The sequence below is a fragment of the Pangasianodon hypophthalmus genome, chromosome 1 (assembly GCF_027358585.1).
Source record: "Pangasianodon hypophthalmus isolate fPanHyp1 chromosome 1, fPanHyp1.pri, whole genome shotgun sequence".
Classification (NCBI taxonomy): domain Eukaryota; kingdom Metazoa; phylum Chordata; class Actinopteri; order Siluriformes; family Pangasiidae; genus Pangasianodon; species Pangasianodon hypophthalmus.
This window is the reverse complement of record NC_069710.1, coordinates 29,466,725-29,487,238: the sequence shown is the minus strand read 5'-3', so window position 1 is coordinate 29,487,238 and position 20,514 is coordinate 29,466,725. Positions and strand designations below refer to the sequence as shown.

Below are 20,514 nucleotides of genomic sequence, written 5' to 3'. Positions count from 1 at the left end.
CAGAAGGTGTTGATTAATTTTCTATAACGGTAGTTGATAATGCGCTCATTCTAATACATTATCATTTCTAACGTAATGACTTAGACAGCAACTTATATCATTTATAATAATCTTAGATTACGTAGAGTATCCACATAATCTAAGATTATTATAAACGTATATTTTTAGTCATTGATATCTAGTTTTGCAGACGTTACACAACATTAAATGTAACTCTAAATGGATAAAGAGTTCTTTAATACCTAATAAATTGTAACTGTTGGCAAATTGCTGTTGTGTAAGAGGAACAAAACACTTCAGGACACGTTACAGGACAACAATCCACTTCAGGGTGACTCACATTACACCACCAATTCGCTGATTATTTTCCTATAACAGCACATCCCAAAATGGTTTATTCCTGACTTAATATAATAAACAAATATGACACACTACCTCATTATTATGCCAACATACATTAAACTCAATATTCACTCAATATTTTTAATTAAGATAAAATTATCTGACTATTTTAAAACCGAAAAATACATTAAAAGCGACAGGCTGAGAATCTAAAAATTTTTATGCATTACATAATTTCTTAAAGAATGATGTATATGTACAGTATATACACTCACTGTGTATATGTGATATGAGACCAATAAATATATTGATATACAGTGAGATATGGGCTTACTGTACATTAAATCAAATGTGTCTCTGTGTAGAATCAAGCAGGGATTTTCAGCTCTAACACACAAACTAAACCTGGTCATGAAATGAGTTCAATTAGACGTGTTGGAGCAGGAAAATGACCGAACTGGGCTTGACACACAGAACCGCAGCTGGGTTCTCCTGCGCTAAAAGACCTTTAAGAAGCCTAACATCAACAAAGACAAACAGAGGGAAGCTGATGGCCGTAATTAAATCGAGCATATGGTAATAAATGCAAACACAGCTGTGAGTGTACGTGTGTGTGTACTGTGTGAGATTCTCACATTCGCCGAGTCTGCAGAAAGGGTGCGAACATGTGAGACGAATGAGAGTGAGAGGAGAGAGAGAGAGAGGAACAGACAGACAGATAGAGGAGAGAAAGAGAGAGACAGAAAGTGTGTATTAGAGAGAGAGACAGAGACAGAGACAAAGACAGTGAGAGAAAAAGACAGACAGAGGCAGACAGAGAGAGGAGACAGATAGAGAGACAGAGAGCAAGACAGACAGATAGAGAGAGACAGACAGAGAAAGGGGGGATATCGAAAGAGAAAGAGGCAGATGTAGACAGATGGACAAACAGACAGACAGGGAGAGAGACAGACAAGGAGAGAGGGACAAAAAGTGTGTGAGAGACAGAGAGAGAGAGAGACAGACACAGAGAAAAGGGTGGACAGAATGAGGCAGACAGAGAGAAAGTGAGAGAGACAGACAGAGAGAGAGAGAGACAGATAGAGACAGAGGTAGACAGATGGACATATAGACAGAGACACAGACATAGTGATAGTGAGATACTGACTGTTCTGCACACACCCTGAATATACACAATATACAATATATTCAGATAGTTATTGGTCATTTTTTTTTTTTTTGCTTGCTATGTTTTTGTTTATTATGTTCGTTATGTTTATGCAGAATATGCAGAAATGCAGATATATGTGTATTCTTTGTACTTAGTTTAATCTACCTGCACTATCTGCTTTAGCAACAGTGTGATTTATAACATTCATGCCAATAAAGCACTGCTGAACTCAACCAATAGACAGAGAAAGAGAGAGAGAGAGAGAGAGAGAGAGAGACAGACAGACAGACAGACAGACAGAGACAAACAAGTGTGTGTGTGTGAGAGAGACGCACAGTACTGACAGTGTGAGTCCTCTCTCTTTCTCTCGGTCTCTCTGTCTGTCTCTTTCTCTCTGTCTCTCTGTCAGTTTATCTCTTCCTCTCTCTGTCTGTCTGTCTCTTTCTCTCTGTTGCTCTCTGTCTGTCTGTCTCTTTCCCTCTGTCTCTCTCTCTCTCTCTCTGTCTTTGTCTCTTTCTCTCTGTCTTTCTGTCTGTCTGTCTGTCTCCTTCTCTCTGTCTCTCTCTGTCTGTCTGTCTCTTGCTCTCTGTTGCTTTGTCTGTCTCTTTCTCTGTCTCTGTCTGTCTGTCTGTCTCCTTCTCTCTGTCTCTCTCTGTCTGTCTGTCTCTTGCTCTCTGTTGCTTTGTCTGTCTGTCTCTTTCTCTCTCTCTCTCTCTCTCTCCCTCTTTCTCTCTCTCTCTCTCTCTCTCTTTCTCTCTCTCTCTCTCCCTCTCTCTCTCTCTCTCTCTCTTTCTCTCTCTTTCTCTCTCTCTCTCTTTCTCTCTCTCCCTCTCTCTCTCTCTCGCTCGTTTGGGAGCAGGGTACAGCAGGAAGCCCAGGAGGATTCAGATTAACGCAGGACATATCCACTATAGGAACTCATTACGGCAGGATTACCATGACTGCTCCTCAGAACACAAGTGGTCATTAAACGACAGCGATGCTGACCTGCAGGCTGCCACGCTCTCCTTGAAGACAAATATCACGCCAACCTTTCGTCCCTCATTAAAACACGGTGGAAAGAAAAGGGCTGTTTAAACAGAGCTAACACGCCTTCATAAAAAGTAATCCTCTAATAAAGATAAACCTTAAATCAATGTGTGTGCACGTGTCTAGGGACGTGTCTCTGAGTTCTCTCGCACGAACGCTGTGTGGAATCTGACAAAGCTGCTCGCTGTCACCTCCAGTCCAAACTGTGAACTCACTTTATCTGACTTTAAGCTGTTAGCTTTATCATCTCAGACTGGGACAGGGACGTGTGTCAGTCTCACGCAAACTCGACAACACCCGCAAAAATCATGCAAACTGATTTATTACCAGGGTCTAAAGAGGATTTCATCTTTCAAACTAGCAATATTAGCACTTCTTTTCCATTTTACTTTAATGAACATGAGGGTTTGATCCCAACTTCCTGACAAGCTGGAATACACAAAGAAAAGAAGAAAATCTTGCTGTACTGTAGTGTATATGTGACAAATACATTTTTTCTTCTTCATCATAAATAGAGACTGTGAAAAGTTTTCATTCAGACTTTATGAACAGAACACACCCCATGAACATCTTTAAATAAACACTTCATAAACACAGGTCACACACTTCACGCACGGCCTGAACAGCAAAGTAAATTCCTCAGGTCAATCTAAAATACACTACACACCACAAAACACACACAATGATGAGAGATCTGAAATAACTCAAATACTGGGTGGGATCTAGTGATCTGGTGATCTACTGATCTGGTGACGTTTTCATCTGTGATTGTTCTCCTTTGCCTCACTATGACTGATATTGTTTAATGAAATCTTTACTTTACTTTTATCTTCTAATTAATAAATTAACACCACTTTGAGGAATGACATAGCCTAAAAGAAAGAAAGAAAGAAAGAAAGAAAGAAAAATGAATGAGTAATGGCATTATAAAAAAGCAATGATGTTGCCTAAAAAGAAAGAAAGGAAGAAAGAAAGAAAAAGAATTTGTGAGTATTGACATTATCTAAAAAAGGAATGACATTGCCTAGGAAGGAAAAAAAGAAAGAAAGAAAGACATTGACTTAAAATTACATTGCCAAGAAAGAAAGAAAGAAAGACAGAAAGATAGAAAGATTAATGAGTAATAGAATTATCTAAAAAAAAATAGGAATGACACTTCTGAAAAAGAAAGGAAGAAAGAGCTTAGTGAGGGACATTGGTGAGGGACATTGGTGAGGGACATTGGTGAGGGACATTGGTGCTGGACCTGGGCGAGGGACCTTGGTGAGGTGATGTGCCTTGAGCTGGTTTTGTTGTGCAAGTGTTTAAAGCCCTGTACAGTTCTGGACTGTCCATGTGACACTCTGTCTCAAGCTATGATGTCTGTGCTGTTATAACACTCAGGATGTGTGTGTGGAGTGTGGATGCAGTACACACCTGGCTATCTTGTCAGTGCAGGACATCGTGATGAGTCTCTCGCCCTGCATCACTCCGTCCCACGTCTGTACGGCTGATCTGCACCTGACCGGCAGCGTGCCTTCCCCCGACTCGATCTTACTCCGCAGATGGCTGTGGAACTTCTTCGCCACTGGTCTGCTGCTGTGCACCGAGACTGAATAAAAAAACACCACCACCACACACACAGCATGAACATCCTACAGAGAATTGGTGTTAAGACAAAGGCAGTAAATACTAGCACTGTATTCTTGTAACTTGTAGAATGTCTGTAAAAACTATAACCATGCCAAAACATTAGATGTATCATGGAACTCCAGGAAGACCATCATCAACAAGTGGAGAAAACGGGGCACCACAGTGACATTATCAAGAACAGGATATCCCTCCAAAACTGATGAAAAGACAAGAAGAAAATGTATCAGGGAGGTTACCAAGAGACCTACAGCAACATTAAAGGAGCTGCAGGAATAGCTGGCAAGTACTGGTCACTCCCTGCATGTGAGAACAATCTCTCGTATTCTTCATATGTCTGGGCTTTGGGGTAGGCTGCCTAAATGGAAGCTCTTTCTCATGGAAAAAAAACCCCAGAAGCGTCCAAGCCTGCCTAAATATTGCCAAAATATACATACAATCACCCCGAACTATGTGGCAAAACATGTTATGGCCTGATGAGACCAAGGTAGAACTTTTTGGCCATAATTCTAAAAGATATGTTTGAGGTAAAAACAAGACAGCTTATCACCCAGTGAACACCATACCCATGGTGAAGCATGGTGGTGGCGGCAACATGCTATGGGACTGCTTCTCTTCAGCTGGGACTGGGGATCTAGTCAAGATAGAGGGAATCATGGATAGCTCCAAATACCAGTTTGGCACAAAACCTGCAGGCCCTTCCAGAAAGATAACAACCCAAAGCACAAATCCACGTCAACCTACGAATGGCTTCAGACAGTGATCAGCATTTTGGAATTGTCCAGTCAGAGCCCAGATCTAAATCCTATTGAAAACTTATGGAATGACTTGGAGAGGGCTGTGCACAGGAGATCCTCATGCAATTTGATAGAATCTCTGGCATTTTTGCAAGAAAGAATGGAATAAAATTACCAAATCAAGAAGTGCTACAATCTGACATGATTTATCTTGGTTTAATATTTACATCAGAAAAACAACTACAATTTTAACAGGGGTGTGTAGACTATTTACATCCACTGTAAGTTTAAAAGATGCCAGCTACAAGTCCAACACCATCTTATATAGGAATAATGGTGATCAGTGATTGGTTGTTGGGAGCGATGGTGATCAGTGTTTGGTTGTTGGGAATTACGGTGATCAGTGATTGGTTATTGGAAATGATGGTGATCAGTGTTTGGTTTTTGGGAACAATGGTGATCAATTATTGGTTATTGGGAATGATGGTGATCAGTAATTGGTCGTTGGGAACGATGGTGATCAATGATTTGTTGTTGGGAACTATGGTGATCAATGACTGGTTCTTGGGAACGATGATGATCAATTATTGGTTTTTGGAAACGATGGTGATCAGTGATTGGTTATTGGAAACGATAGTGATCAGTGTTTGGTTTTTGGGAACAATGGTGATCAATTATTGGTTTTTGGGAACAATGGTGATCAATTATTGGTTATTGGGAATGATGGTGATCAGTAATTGGTTCTTGGGAACGATGATGATCAATTATTGGTTTTTGGAAACGATGGTGATCAGTGATTGTTGTTGGAAGCGATGATAATCAGTGATTGGTTGGTGGGAGCAATGGCGATCAATGATTGGTTATTGGGAACGATGGTGGTGAGTAATTGGTTGCTGGGAATGATGGTGGTTAGTGATTGGTTATTGGGAATGACGGTGCTCAGTGATTGGTAGTTGGGAACAATGAGCTTTAGAGCACAAAGTGTATTAAAAATGAGTTACTCCACCTGTAACTGTTTTCATTGCGTCTATTTCCAGACCCCGCACTATCCCCACTATTCCTCATTTTGTCTGTGTTTTTACAAGGAATTACAGTATTTGTAAATATGTAAACAGCTTGTAGTGCCATGACCAAAGAAGAGTCTTCAGAAAATCTTCCCTCTTCATGTGATACAAATCAATATGCAAATGATCAGGACGATTCCATGAATAATCAAATTAGTCTATGGCTTCATCTGGTGACGTTTTGATCTTGCAGTAGCTTCTTTCCTATGACTTATGCACACTAGCATGAGAATTGTTTTTCAACAGTGATTTCAATGCACTTCTGTACATCATTCTGGATAACAGCATCTGCTAAACGCTTTAAATATAAATATAAATGTAGAATCCAATCCAAGCACAAAACTGAGCAGCCTGAGAAGTTAAAGGGTTAAGTGTTTTGTTCTAATGCCCTCCAATGACTCTGATAGTCCTGAGATTCGCACTCACAACCTTCTTGCTACACCCAATACATCCCTCATTCTAGTTTTAAACAGTTGATTTGATCTATTATGCTTTTTTAGAAAGTGGTTTAATCAAATCTAAGCTCCTGTGTGTGTCGGCAAAGACTTCATGACACTCTTTGACCGTGTGTGCAGATCAGTACACTGAGATCTAACAAATCCCAGCAAAAAGGCAATAATCAGAAACCATTTCCTCAAAGCTCCTTAACGAGAGCGTGCTGCTAAGCTCAGATTTTCTCTCTCTCACTACTTCACTGTTAAAGTGGCCTGATGAGTCTTTAAACGCTTTAATGACCCAATGCGAGAAGTACAAAGCTTTTTTCTGAGAAGGTTCCTCCACTCTGATCATTAAGCTACTGCAGATGGTCAAAAAAACAACAACAAAAAAAAACAAAACACACACACGATCGACATAATGAGGCACCAGTGCAGTGGCTAAACACACTGATCAGACTTAGAGTTTAACTGTGATAAATGTACACATGTGATTATTTATGAAGATAACATGAAGATAACATTAATCACACAGTGACAGAAAAAAATCAGTCTTTATCTTCCTCATGCAAGGAGTGAAGGTACTCGTGGGAGGCCCGGGTTCTGGAATAGGACACGACATGAAAAAGGGTTACGGCGATGTCTGACAGCTAGTGACAAAAGCGTGGCGGGTGCTTTCAGAAACTCAGAATGAAAAAAAAGATCCATCTGTTAAAAAAAAGTGAGAGACAGACAGAAAGCAAGAAAGACAAAAAACAGAAAGTGATAGACAGAGAAGATAAGAGACAGAAAAATGAAAGAGGACGTGTGTGTGTGTGTGTGTGTGTGTGTGTGTGTGTGTGTGTGTGTGTCTTACAGTCCGTGGTGAGCTCGTAGGGTGAGTTAATGCGGGCGTCTCCGCACGGTGATGTGCTGATGTACATGTGGAAGAGGACGTTCTCTCTCAGCCTGAAAGATGAGTCTTTATGTCGAACGAAGATGGACTGCTCCTTGTCCTCCTCTCGTTTACTGCACATGGAGACAGAGAGTGAGGGAGGGTGAGAGAGCGAGAGAGAAAGAGAGAGAGAAGGAGCGAGAGACACAAACAGACAGAGAGAAAGAGAGATACAGAGACAGCAAGTGACAGAGGGAAAGAGAGAGAGGGCCTTGTTACAATATTTAACACAAATTCTCTACTAAAGAAAAACGACAACAGTGAAAAATGTGAGCCTTGCTGAGACCAAGGTAAAGTCTATCACTCTCATCCTCTCATCCTCCCTCTCTCTCTCTCTCACTCTCTCTCTCTCTCTCTCGTGTATGCATGCACGCACGCACGCACACGCGCACTGCAATCATTACTCTGTCAGAACAAGGCAAGGATAAATAGCTGAGAAAAGCGAGTGTGTGTGTAACTCTTTAACCCAGATGATGTGGAGGCAGAGGGAGGATGAGAGAACACGACACACACACTGTACTGTCCCACTTTCACACACATCAGCAAAATTACTGTCACTGCTACATCCAGCAAAGGACAGAGGGCTGAGCTAGGGGAGCATAAATCACACGCACATGCATACACGCACGCACACAAACGCACGCACTCACACGCACACACACACGTACACGCACACATATGCACACACACGTATACACACAACATTTATTCTTTAACACATTAATCGCTTTGTCTACGAATTTTCTTAAAGGAATGGGGAGAAACTTCTGGGCCTAAGCCTCAGATGTGTGTAATGGGTTTTTAAGCTCTTTTGTGGTCTTGTGTGTGACAGTGAGTGTAATATTTTATCTAATTACACCCCAGACTCCACACCTGCACACAGAGATACAGTAAATATGCAAATCTGACATTAAAGCAGAAGCTTTCTCACAACATCAGTCTGGATCTAGCAGCACACTCCAGACAGGCTTCAGACATCCACTGCACCTCGACAGACATACACACACACAGACATGCACACACACACACACACACACAATGTATGAGTCCTTAATGCTGTACAAAGGCAAAACACAACTACTTTATTCACAATGCAGCTATAGGACAAAGTGACTGGCTTCAAAGTCAGTTTTGGAGAAAACATTGTGTGTGTATGTGTATAGAGAGAGAGAGAGAGAGAGAGAGAGAGAGAGAGAGAAAGAGAGCGTTAACATAGTTACTGTGGTTTGGCTTTGTTGAGCAGTTTAATAAAAGTTATACTCCATTTGACTAATTTACATGGAAGCGTCCATGTTTGGTCCCATTTTGTAGCTCAAACGCATAGAGGTTGAACATGATGAAATTCCCATGAGGTAAGTCGAATGCAGCATTAGGCAGTGATCTGATTAAAAGGGGATAAAATGTGCCTGTGAAAAAGCCAGGCGTGGATGGGAAAGGATGCGGGAACACGAATCCTTAACTGGAAACAGGAGCTTCTAATAAAACCTATTTTACAGAATGGTGAAAAAGTTGGATACTGGAAACTGTAAAGCAACACCAATTACTTTCTCTGTATCTGTTTAGTGTCCCAAATATCTGTATATTATGTATCTATATTCAGATTTAAACTTTAAACCTGAACTGGGCGTGGCTTAACGTGAAGTAAAGTAAAGGTTTTCTTTTTCACCCCAGTTCATAAACGATCTCAACTGGAGATGTTCACAGAAAAGTTTTTTTTTTTTTTTTAAATCCTTCTCACAGAGTTATTATTTTAGTTTGCACCTGCTTGTGATATTTTTGAAAGAATTTAGTTGGCTGTATTTCACAAAATAGAAACAAACAAGTGGCCTAATTCAAACCCCTGTGATCATGACCAGGCAGTTACTAAGGATGAATGAATGAACTCGGTACATGTGATTGAACGTGGTCTTCGTTTGTCCCACAAGCTTCATATCTGGCTGCTTGCTCTGGCTCCAGGAAAGTTAAAAAATATATATATTTGCAGGATCCTAGTCTTGATACACATCTAGTCTCTTTTTGTTGAGCTTCCATTAGAAAAAACATGAATAGTGCACCTCCTATTCATATCCGTGTTTGTATCTGTTTAAAACACATTATCTGTTCTTGTAAAATGAATTCATATTCAGAATCTCTTGTATCTCTCTAATTTCTCACTGAAACTACAGCTAATAATGATTTATTCATAGAAGAAAATAAACAAACTAGCTAGCTACTGAAAACCTTGAAAATCACTACACCAGAAACTGATTTTTTTCACCTATCTTTTGCTCCAAAAACCATTAATGCAGATTCAACTTCCATTTTTTACCTCATCTTTCCTGCTCAATTTTGTACTAATGTAATCTTGCAAGCATTTGAAACATAAGTAGAGGGTGAAAGATGTCACAGTGGGAGAGATGATGATAAACTGAGTAGAGGATGTACCTGAGGTGCAGCTCCAGGTGTGAGTAGAGGAAGCGCAGTAAGGCTCGTCTGGCTGTAATTTCTGCGTGACAGTCGTTCACAGTCAGGCCCTGGTCACTCAGATACTCTCCGTTAATGCACTTAGTGCCTGTAGCCAGTGCTACCACTTCAGCCTGTCTCACATCCAGCCCTAGAAAAAGCACATACGTAATAGATAATATAGATTTTATAGAGTAAATATGACATAAAATAAACTTTATTGAGCCCTAAGGAAATTTTTGCACCAGTTGCTCAAGACAATACCAAAAAAAAAAAAAAAAAAAGAGAAAGATAACAATGCACAAATTTGCTAATAAATGTAGATAGAGACATACTAGTAATAAAAATGAAACTAAAATATAGTTTAACTGTAACATTACTGCAACTACTTTTGTATTTTCACTGTTTAGAACCTTGTTGAACCTTCTTTAATCAATGTGGCAATAATTAATTTTTTTTTATTTCTTACGAAACAATATGTCATACATTTGATCTGTTTATAGTTACATTTAATGTTGTTGAATGTCCACAAAATCACTTATGATACTTTTTCTTACACTGTCTTAAGTTAATAAGACAGAAAAAAGCTGCTTGTTATGTTGCCAAGAAACCCTGTTACAAATGCCTGACACTGGAGACTCCTTCCATAAATGTTAAATAAACATCTCCTTACAGAAAACTTCACCATATCAACAATTACACACTTAAATCGGTTTATGCAGTGCGTCCCCCATCCAAGTTCCTGTGTAAGATGTTGCTATAGATAAGATATTTGCAGCTGCACTACTGACAGAGCTGCTGTTTTATCGAAAATTAATCAACACCAACTTTATTCTGACCAATCAGAATAAAGAATTCAACAGGACTGTGGTATAACCCACAATAATATATAACATTGCTTAAACAAGCTCATTATACTGATGGTTTTCTTTTGTTTGCCGAGGGTGCAGCTGGTCAGAATCTGTTGTTCATGTGACTGCAGTGCACACAACATTTCAGTCCCTTGATTTTTACACACTGCAGCAACACCAAAGCCACAAGACCGGCACAAACGCGGCTCCACCTGGTCCCGAATCTGAGCCACTCATACAACTCGTGCAGGAAAACAAGACTTTGTGCTGAATTTGGAAACAATGAAACGAGAGCATAGGATTGGCAGGCTCAGCATGCGCAGACCTCAAAATATAAAGCAGAAAATATCTCTCCATCACATCAGAAATTCAGGGTTCACTGGCTCCCTGAGACCTGCAGGCTAGAGGCAACATATGAGCTTTTATCAGGCAGAGCCCATGCAGGATTGGAAGCCATGGCCTCTGAGCCGCTGGCACAGCGAGCCAGCAATAACAATAATAAAAGCTAATATTGAGGCGGGGTTAAAGGCGTTAAAGGTTAAAGCTTGGGTTGTTGAGAGGGAAGGAGGAAAGAAGAAGAAAGGAGAGAAGGTCTAAATGATCCAGCCTGCTATGAAACTTAAGAGGAGCTCCATATCGATCCTGATCAGCTCTGTCAAACACGAAGCTGGACAGCAGACGGCGTGTTAACAGGATTGTGTAAAGTGCTAAGCGAATGAAAGCAGCAGAAAATATTTAACTGCACATGAGCGTCTCCCAGCATGAACAGAGAGCAGAGACAGGTTAAAGACAGCATGAAAGAATAATGTCAATTTTTTTTTCATAATGTGAAAAAAAAAAAGTCCGAGCAATATTATTGCGCACACACATGTATGTATGTATGTATGTATATGTATATATATATATATATATATATATATATATATATATATATATATATATATATATATATTATTTGTGTGTGTGTAATATACATGATATGCTGTAAATGATATGTGTGAATAGTGACAAAAGACACTCAGAAGTCGGCAAGAGTCATTGCAATTTAATGGATTAACAAGACTTTTGTGTTTCAAGTGATTGATGCTGATAAAAAGTGACTAGTGACAACATGACTAGACGCACAAACTAACTAGGTTACATAACGAAGGTCAAAAAACAGACAGGCAGAATCAAACCAGGAGCATCCATAAGCAAAAACCGAGGAAACACAGAACATGGAAATTTTGAAACCCCAGTGCAGACTTAATGTTAAATGTATGAAAAGACCAGACCTTGCAATCAGGCAAAGAACGAGTGGTGCACATGGATTTTAAAAAAAGCACTTGGATTTTATTTTCATGCTTAGGGGAGGAATTTGAAAGACTTGATTTGATTTCAGCTTGCATTTAAGGTCAGAATATCAAAGAGTACACTGTGGTTGTGTGTAAGACAGAATTTCCCTATCAGGAAGAGAAGCTTTTAGGAGGCAACGATTCCTTAATTAGCAGTGATCCCCCTCCCCCCAAAGTACCAAGACAGCTTGTAAATGTAATTGTAAATGCCTGATAGGTTCTAGGTATAATAAGAAAATTATTTTTAACCACACACTTATCCAGGTAATACACACACTCTTAAGACAAAGGGTTCTTCAAGGACTCAAGCACTTTCAGGTTTCAAAACAAGGTTCTCGTTAGAAATGGTTCTGATAGGAAAACACGTTGTTGTGGGGTTCTACAAAAAACTTGTAAGCGTTCCCAGAGAGTGATGATCCAATAACCCTTAAGGGTTCTACACTTTTTAAAAGTAAAATGAATGATTTCCAGCTTTGTGTCTCTGTTGGTAAGAATACCAACCCAGCGACATGCATTTGCACCTTAAAAGGGAGCACTAAGTACTTTTTTAGTGAGTGTATTCACTAAGATCGGAAATTCACACACACATTCTCGCTAGGAAATGTTACGATTCATTATCATTAGCATTTGATGATGTGTTAAGTGCTTATAGCTTTACGTATTTCCGTTCGATACAATTCCTACAAATCTTCCCTGATACAGGTTAATGCAGGAATCATGTACTATTTATTCATTCATTATTTATAAACTGCACTGTGCAGGCTTGTGCACTGTGACTCCATTCTGTGAAGAAAAACTGCAATGTGAGCCACGAGAGATTCAGCTAGAACATAAATCAATAAATGAATTAAATAACCACTGAAGACAAATCTAGGAGGGTGACTAAGTATCTGTGGGTGAAAAAAAGGCCAAAGAGACAGAAAGCCAATGGGATGAATTATGCTCGTTCTTTTTCTCTCTCTTTCTGTCTCACATGTACACACACATACACAGCTCTAAGTTTTCCATCTACATTATCCATCATACAAGCTGCTGTTTTTCTAAACCTCCAAAACTGGTCCCAGGAACCCAAACCTGGCTTAGCATCTTCCTAAAGATGAACGCCAGGACACAATTCCCTTGTCTTTGCCCAAACTGAATTCCAGAGAAATGCTGTTCTTTGTTTCCAAGAAGCAATACTGCTGGAAATAAAATGAGTTAAATGGCCTGCGTCGCTCGCCTCTTGCCTCTCACTGTTGTTTAGATCGCTCTGCTGCTGGGAGAAAAGACTTGTGTGCTAATTTTCCCTTTGTGTCAGCATGAAATCGTTGTAAAGGTTCCTTCATGATGTGTACAAGCCCGCAGGCTTTTCTGCTTTTAGAATGGAAATCATTATACAGGTCTTTAGGAGAACATGTGACTCCAGCGGGGCTGCCACAAAGGTGAACAGCACTCTGGCCTTACGTACCTACAGCACAGGTCACCTTATACAGTGTGTGTGTGTGTGTGTGTGTTCTTTTGGTTACTGGGGACAAGATTAAGGTTAGGGTTAAAAATAGGTGTGGCATAGCATTAGTTATCTGCATTATGTCAATGGAAGGTCCTCACAAGGACAGTTAGACAAACGTGTGTGTGTGTGTGTGTGTGTGTGTGTGTGTGTGTGTGTAAGGGGAACAAAGTCACACCGTCAGTGAGCAATGTGAATGGAGCGCCCCCCGTGTGAACTTGGCTTGTGGTTCCAGGTAAACAAAATCGTAAACCCTGTTTATCTCAGTTTAGCAGACACACAAGCTCAGTTTGAAATGCAAAACAAAGTGACAAAAATCATTCCAAATTGCACCATTTATAGGAATTAGGAACATGCAGTCATTATTATGTGTGTAGCATTTGTGTGGAGTGGCATTTTCGTTCATTCATTCATTAATACATTCATTCATTTATCTTTAGTAAGCGCTTTATTCTGGTCAGGGTAATGATGGACCCAGAGCCTATCCCGGGTACACTGAGTGTGAGATGGAAGTGAGTGCGAGGTGAGAGTGGTTATACAGTCATTACAGCCAAGTTGTCATGTTATACACGTGTTATAACAGATTAATAATACACACATTGATATTTTCTGTCATTTTAAATTTTAAGACTGAGATTAATGTAGTAATTATGGATGTAACAATATAATCCGGTCATGTTTCAATTCGATGCATGATTCTGGCTTCATGATTCGATCCTATTCAATTCTCAGAATATTCTGAACAAAATTTGAATGAAAAGAAAAGAAAAAAAAATGACAGGAGAAAAGACTCCTTTCTTTATTTCTGAATCATAAACAAATGCAACACACAATTTTTTTTGCATTTTTGTCTGCATATAACAAAAGCACTACGATATGTACTACAGATTCACTATATCTTAAAAATAAATAAATAAATTTATAAATTCTCCCAGAAATTTGATTAAATAAATAAAGTCTTTGACCAGGGGAAATGATAGATTGAAACATAATGAGCTCCGTAGCAGCTTCTGAGGTGTCATTTTAACCAGAAATAGAGCTCCAAAGTCTGCTAAAATGCCTGACTTCCGTGAGTTTGTTCTTGGACACTGTAGATCACAGTGGTGTTGGGCTAGTGTTGTTTAAAAGCTACTGAAGAATCCTTTTTAACTGTTATGATCTGGTTGTGTAACTGTATTATGTATAATTATGATCTGGAACAAGTGCAGATAATTCCTGGTAATCTCACATTCTCTCCACAAGAGAATGCAATCATGTGATTGGCATGATGTCTATTTAAACTCTATGGGTTGCACAAACGTCTGGTGTTCAAACAGTGCAACTGCTTTATATGCATAATTAGTAGTATGCTAAAAAAAAATGTTACGGTAAAATTACATACAGTATAAATATGTAAACCTGTACAGAATCTTAGCCATCATTTTTTAAAATGTTTTCTTATGTGCATTAGTATGTCAGTAGAAGAGAGCAAAATAAAATTTTCGGAAAAAAGAAAAATGCTAGGGAAATGTTGTATATCAATTAAAGAATGCATATATTAAATAATAGATCACAATTCAGATATTTTTCCTCCATTTTCTCCTCAATTTCATCTTGTCCGTTGCCACGCATTAGCTACTCTCCACTATCACACACCAGCTGCTAATTGGGGAAGGTGAAGTCTAACACATTCCTCCTCAGAGACATGCGAACCCAACATCCGCGTCTTCTCAAACTGCTGCTCATGCTGCGTCACACAGAAGCTTAACACACACTGCCATTTTCTGCATACATGAGCTCCCAGACTCCATAATTGTCCAGTGTTGCTGTTATTGGCAGGAGAGTAACATAATTAAGAAAGTAACATATTAAATAATAGATCACCGTTTCTATCTGAATGGTGATCTATTATTTAATATGTTACTTTCTTAAATATTTGAGCTGATTTCTTTATAAAACTTCATAACATTGACTCTAAGAGAACTGATGCATATACATGTATAAGAATCCATGCAATTCAATGCAACTGTTCCTGCGCTTAATGATTGTCCAGATTCCTCTAAAAAATGATTCAATTCTAATTTATGTTGCACTTTTAAGGTTTTCATCTGACTCACCCTCACATAATAAAACATTTCCAGTACTCTCAGCTTCAACAAGTCCAACATTATTGCTGTAAGCTCCTATTTTGTGGAGTAAGATTGAGTAATAATCCACCAGAGGTGGAGGAAAGATCATTTCTGCAATCTATTCTGGCTACGATAGATCCACCATGGGAAATTTCCCATCCTGGATGAACTTAATTAGCCCCATTACACACATTTACTGAATGAGTCTAGCATTTCACATGAGACAAATAAATCATATGGAAACATTTGGCTTGATCTAGACTGAAAGGTGTCTGTCTCAACATATATAAATATATATACTTTTTAATTTAAATTAGGCAAAAAAAAGCTATTTATGAAAAATTTGCATGAAACCTATTTTCCTTATGAGTTAAATGAAAGGCAAAGGTCAGTAGCAGTGAAGTGATTTATATCCGATTAAACTGAAAGAGGCTCATGAATTGATCCTTCATAAGCTGCTGTTTCATTATGAAAATGAAATGGTCCTAATCTTGATGATGATGATCACCAGGAGCATTAAGAAATTGTGTTTAACAATAATTTTCTGCTACTTAAAATAGCCCAGCACAGCCAGTGTTAGGGGAAAAAGCATTTAGTTTACATAAATAATAAGTCCGGGCTCATAGATGAGCAAAATAAAATGATTTTTGAGTTTTCTAGCTTTATATTTTACCTGTATGTGGTAGTGTCAGATAAAAAAGTACAGGAAAATGTATGTTATAGTACACTCTCGAATCTGATCTCATGAAACAGTTGTAAATGTAAGAAATAAAACACTTGGTGGTGTGCTGTTATAGGAAAATAATCAACAACAGAGTGGGGTGATGACGTGGAGAAATCGCAATGCGTAAACTTCTCTGTCCTGAAGACTTTCCCATGTCAGAAAAATTCAAGTTAGAGCTTTACATCTGACTGTTACGAAGCTCTGACACTGGAGACTCCTTCCATAAATGTTCAATTAACGACTCCTTACAGAAAACTTCACTATATCAACAAGTGTATGTTTTTATGTGGATGCTCTGCCATACAAGTCACTGTGTACGTTATTGCTATAAAAATGATAAATATGATAATGTATTAGATTGAGTGCATTAAAAACAAACAAACAAACGTGATTTGCCTGGTAGCCCGAAATATCTAACTATTAGCTATAATCAACAACTTAAGACCAATCAGATTTGAGAATTCAACAGCACTGTGCTCTAAATTCAAATTTCAGGGTGATTTCATAAAAAAACTAAGCTACGTGAACTAAGTGTGCTGCACTTTCGTTGGTATTCAGTTTTGTATTCAAATGTACATGTGTGCATTTGATGGATAATTTTATGCAAAATGAATACCAAGTTTACTAGAATACAATCGGAGCACAGACCAGTTGAAGGTAAATAAGGAATAGCAATTTGAAAAATTCTGTACAATATCTCCTGACCTCCATTTCATTTCTGAAAGTCAATTCCATTACTACAAATATTACATTCTGCGAACAGAGAAAACACACCTCTCACTCATAAACAACTTTATAGATTAAAAGTTTCTGGGCACCAGATGTTGTTTTTAATATCACATCCCCACTGAAGCAATAACTCTCTGTATCAGTGTGTCCAGCTGAACCTTTGAGTCGCTCGTAACATTGTCAGGCATGTCCCAAGTGTAACCGAATACGCTCCATCCCCTATAACATCGCTTCATCTGATGTTCAAAACCAAATATCCAAGCAGCGGCAGCAGGCCAGGCTTAAATGAGATTATTCAGAATCACATTCGAGTCTGTATTCTTTCGCCTTTGCTGGATGAAACAACTCAATAAAGGGGCCAGTGAGCTGCTGTGAAACCTGACCAAGGCTCCTTTTGAGGGAATGAGATTGAGGAAACGCAGCAGTTCAAAGATGAAGATGCATTAATATTCCGCTGGTGCATGTCCAGTAGATGTTCAGAGAGAGAGAGGAACAGAGCTCCTAGTGTTTCTGTCAAGTTTTGCATGTCTGCTAGCCTGCTACAAACACCCGGCCTGCCTGTGCCTGGATCTTTGAAGATAACAGCCTTATTAATACACAAGTCTAGCAATTACTCTGACACACACACACACACACACACACACACACACACACACACACACACACACACAGAGAGAGAGAGAGAGAGAGAGAGAGAGAGAAATATGACCACCTGATCAAGTCTAAACTGAGCAGTCATATGATAGTAATGTTGGGAAACAATCATGAACATATAGAAATGTTACAAGCTGGAGAGTTCATCACACCAGAGGCCTGTTTCACAAAGCAAGATTTATTGGTTAGCTAGCTATCTTTGAGCTTAGTTTGACCCTACTCTGTATTTCCTGTCTTATAACCGTGGTTCAGTTTTCACTGGGCTATATCGCCATAATAAATTATACTGTACAGCGACCCTGTTCCAGAGCAGGTCAAGTTCAAGATCATAGACCATAAACAGCTTTTGCAACGATCAACTGTCAGAAAATAACATTTTTCCCCTGACTTAGGCTACTAAGCTTCTGCCGTGCCAATAGTTTTACAATGTGTAGATTTAGTAGAATAAACTGTGAAAAGGTCGCTTACTTAAACACACATCTACAGCGTACTTAGAGATCATCAAAATCCCTCAGCTTTCCCTGATTCCTGTTTTTTTATATTATTATGAAACCACCTATGGAATATCTTTGCCGGCTTTTAGGTGGTGATATTGTGAAATCTAATTTGTAAACTCTCTGCTGTTATCTTCATTGTTCTGCAATCTGAAGGGTCTATTTTCTGTGCAGCATTTTTATACAATGTTGATAACATTTCTATGAACCTATATCAGACATTCCTGCCTCTATATCACATAGTTTTCCCTCTATATCATCAAACATTCCTACCTCTGTGTCAAACATTCATATCTCTAGGTCAGCCGTTCCTGCCTCTATACCAGATATTCCTGCCTCTGTGTTAGACATTCCTGCCTTGACATCAGCAATTACTGCTTCTATAGCAGACATTTATGCCTATATGACATTCCTACCTCCATGTCAGCCATTCCTGCCTCTATACCTGATATTCCTGCCTCTGTATTAGACACTCCTGCCTCTGTATTAGATATAGACAATTCCTGCTTCTATATCAGACATTTCTGCCTATATATGACATTCTTGCCTCTATGTCAGACACTCCTGCCTGTGTATCATACATCCCTGCCTCTATATCAGATATTCCTATCTCTATATACTTAGTAACTGTGTAAACTGTGACATGACAATAAATAAACTAATCTGACACATTCCTGCCTGAGTATCAGACATTGTTGGCTTTAAACTGACATTCCTACCTCTGTATCAGACATTCCTACCTCTGTATCAGACATCCATTCCCCTGTATCAGCAAATCCTGCCTCTTTATAAGACATTCCAGCCTCTATATCAGAAATTCTCGTCTCTGTATTAAATATTCCTCCCGCTGTATCAGACATTCCTGTCCCTATTTCAGACATTCCTGTCTCTGTATCAGACATTCCTGTCTCTGAATCAGACATTCCTCCCTCTGTATCAGATATTCCTGTCTCTGTATCAGACATTCCTACCTCTGTATCAGACATCCATTCCCCTGTATCAGCAAATCCTGCCTCTTTATAAGACATTCCAGCCTCTATATCAGAAATTCTCGTCTCTGTATTAAATATTCCTCCCGCTGTATCAGACATTCCTGTCTCTATATCAGACATTTCTTCCTCTGTATCAGATATTCCTGTCTCTATAAGATATTCCTGTCTCTGTATCAGACTTTCATGTCTCTATATCATACATTTCTGCCCCTGTATCAGAGAAGTGGAGCCTACCTCTGGTCATGACGATGCCCGCCAGGCCTTTGTGACATGCGTGCATGAGGGAGGAGCAGCCAATCAGTTCGCTGTATTTCTCCCTCACCAAATGAAACACGGCATCTGCAAAGTCCTGTAACACACAATCCATAATGCATTCATTATCTTTAAGAGTCATTTTGTTGCTTCAGAATCATGTCAAAATCTAGCCCTTGGTGCTTCTCCTATTATTATAGATTTATGTTAAATGTCGGAGTAATTTGTGTAAGAAAACATGTTTATGGACATTGCTTTGTCTAAGCCACTTCCTCTAATGAAACCAAGTGATTTATTCAGCGGGATATAAGCATACTCTCAGATGTACCATCTGTCCACTGCTGTGTGTGTGGCATGTGTGTGTGTGTGTGCTGGTGTGAGCAGCAACCACTGGAAAAACCCAGCCATCTGAAAAATAGTCTGGCCTCTGTCCCTGAATTCACAAAATGGGTGTGACTCAATCCTGTCCAAGCTGTGGGACAGATGTTCAGCCAACTTGCATGAGCGCACGCGCACACGCGCACACACACACACACACACACACACACACACACACACACAAACACACACTGCACACAGCTTCTGGTTCAAAAAAATATGTGCTATTACGTGTAGCAATTAGCAGCTTAGACCCCAGTGGGGACATTCATGCACATAAACACACATACACCATAACTAATAAGGATTATGGAATAGCAGGAGCCATGGGTGTTAGCCAGGCAGCCGGTATAGTACAGTACAGAAGAGTAGTTGCCTTGCCAGACCTTTTACAGTGGGGTTGCCAGGTTATACCTACTGACTTTACTGGGGTAGCAATCTAGAGTGGGGCAAAATACTAATCTGCATCCATAAAAAATTATATAATGTGGTGCCCCCTATCTGTGAATGGCCTGAATAGGATCCCCATCAGACATAAAAGATACATACATGGACAACATTTGTTTGTCCTCAAGAAAATTCATAGCTAACATAACATTAGGCTACATCTTATGAAGTATGCTAGTGTTATGAATTCAATATCATTAGCTAATGGAAGCTAATAACAAACTGAAGATATCCAATGTTATGCCTCCAAACGATGACGATCATTAATGTAAAAACATTGTTACTTGTTTGTTTGCTGAGCTCA

The 20,514-nt window shown here is 39.2% G+C and overlaps 1 protein-coding gene across 2 annotated transcripts in view; it reads right to left on the bottom strand.

Moving 5' to 3' along the window:
* The window catches only part of adarb2 (adenosine deaminase RNA specific B2 (inactive)), a 194,867-nt gene that overhangs the window by 16,082 nt on the left and 158,271 nt on the right, over positions 1-20,514 (bottom strand). For both annotated transcript variants that reach the window (XM_026944890.3, XM_034308448.2), the window contains exons 4-7: positions 19,368-19,482; positions 9,744-9,912; positions 7,242-7,393; positions 3,938-4,112 (exon numbers count right to left, since the gene is read on the bottom strand). In XM_026944890.3, coding sequence (XP_026800691.1) covers positions 3,938-4,112; positions 7,242-7,393; positions 9,744-9,912; positions 19,368-19,482 — 611 coding nt within the window. The remainder of the gene's footprint in view (positions 1-3,937; positions 4,113-7,241; positions 7,394-9,743; positions 9,913-19,367; positions 19,483-20,514) is intronic.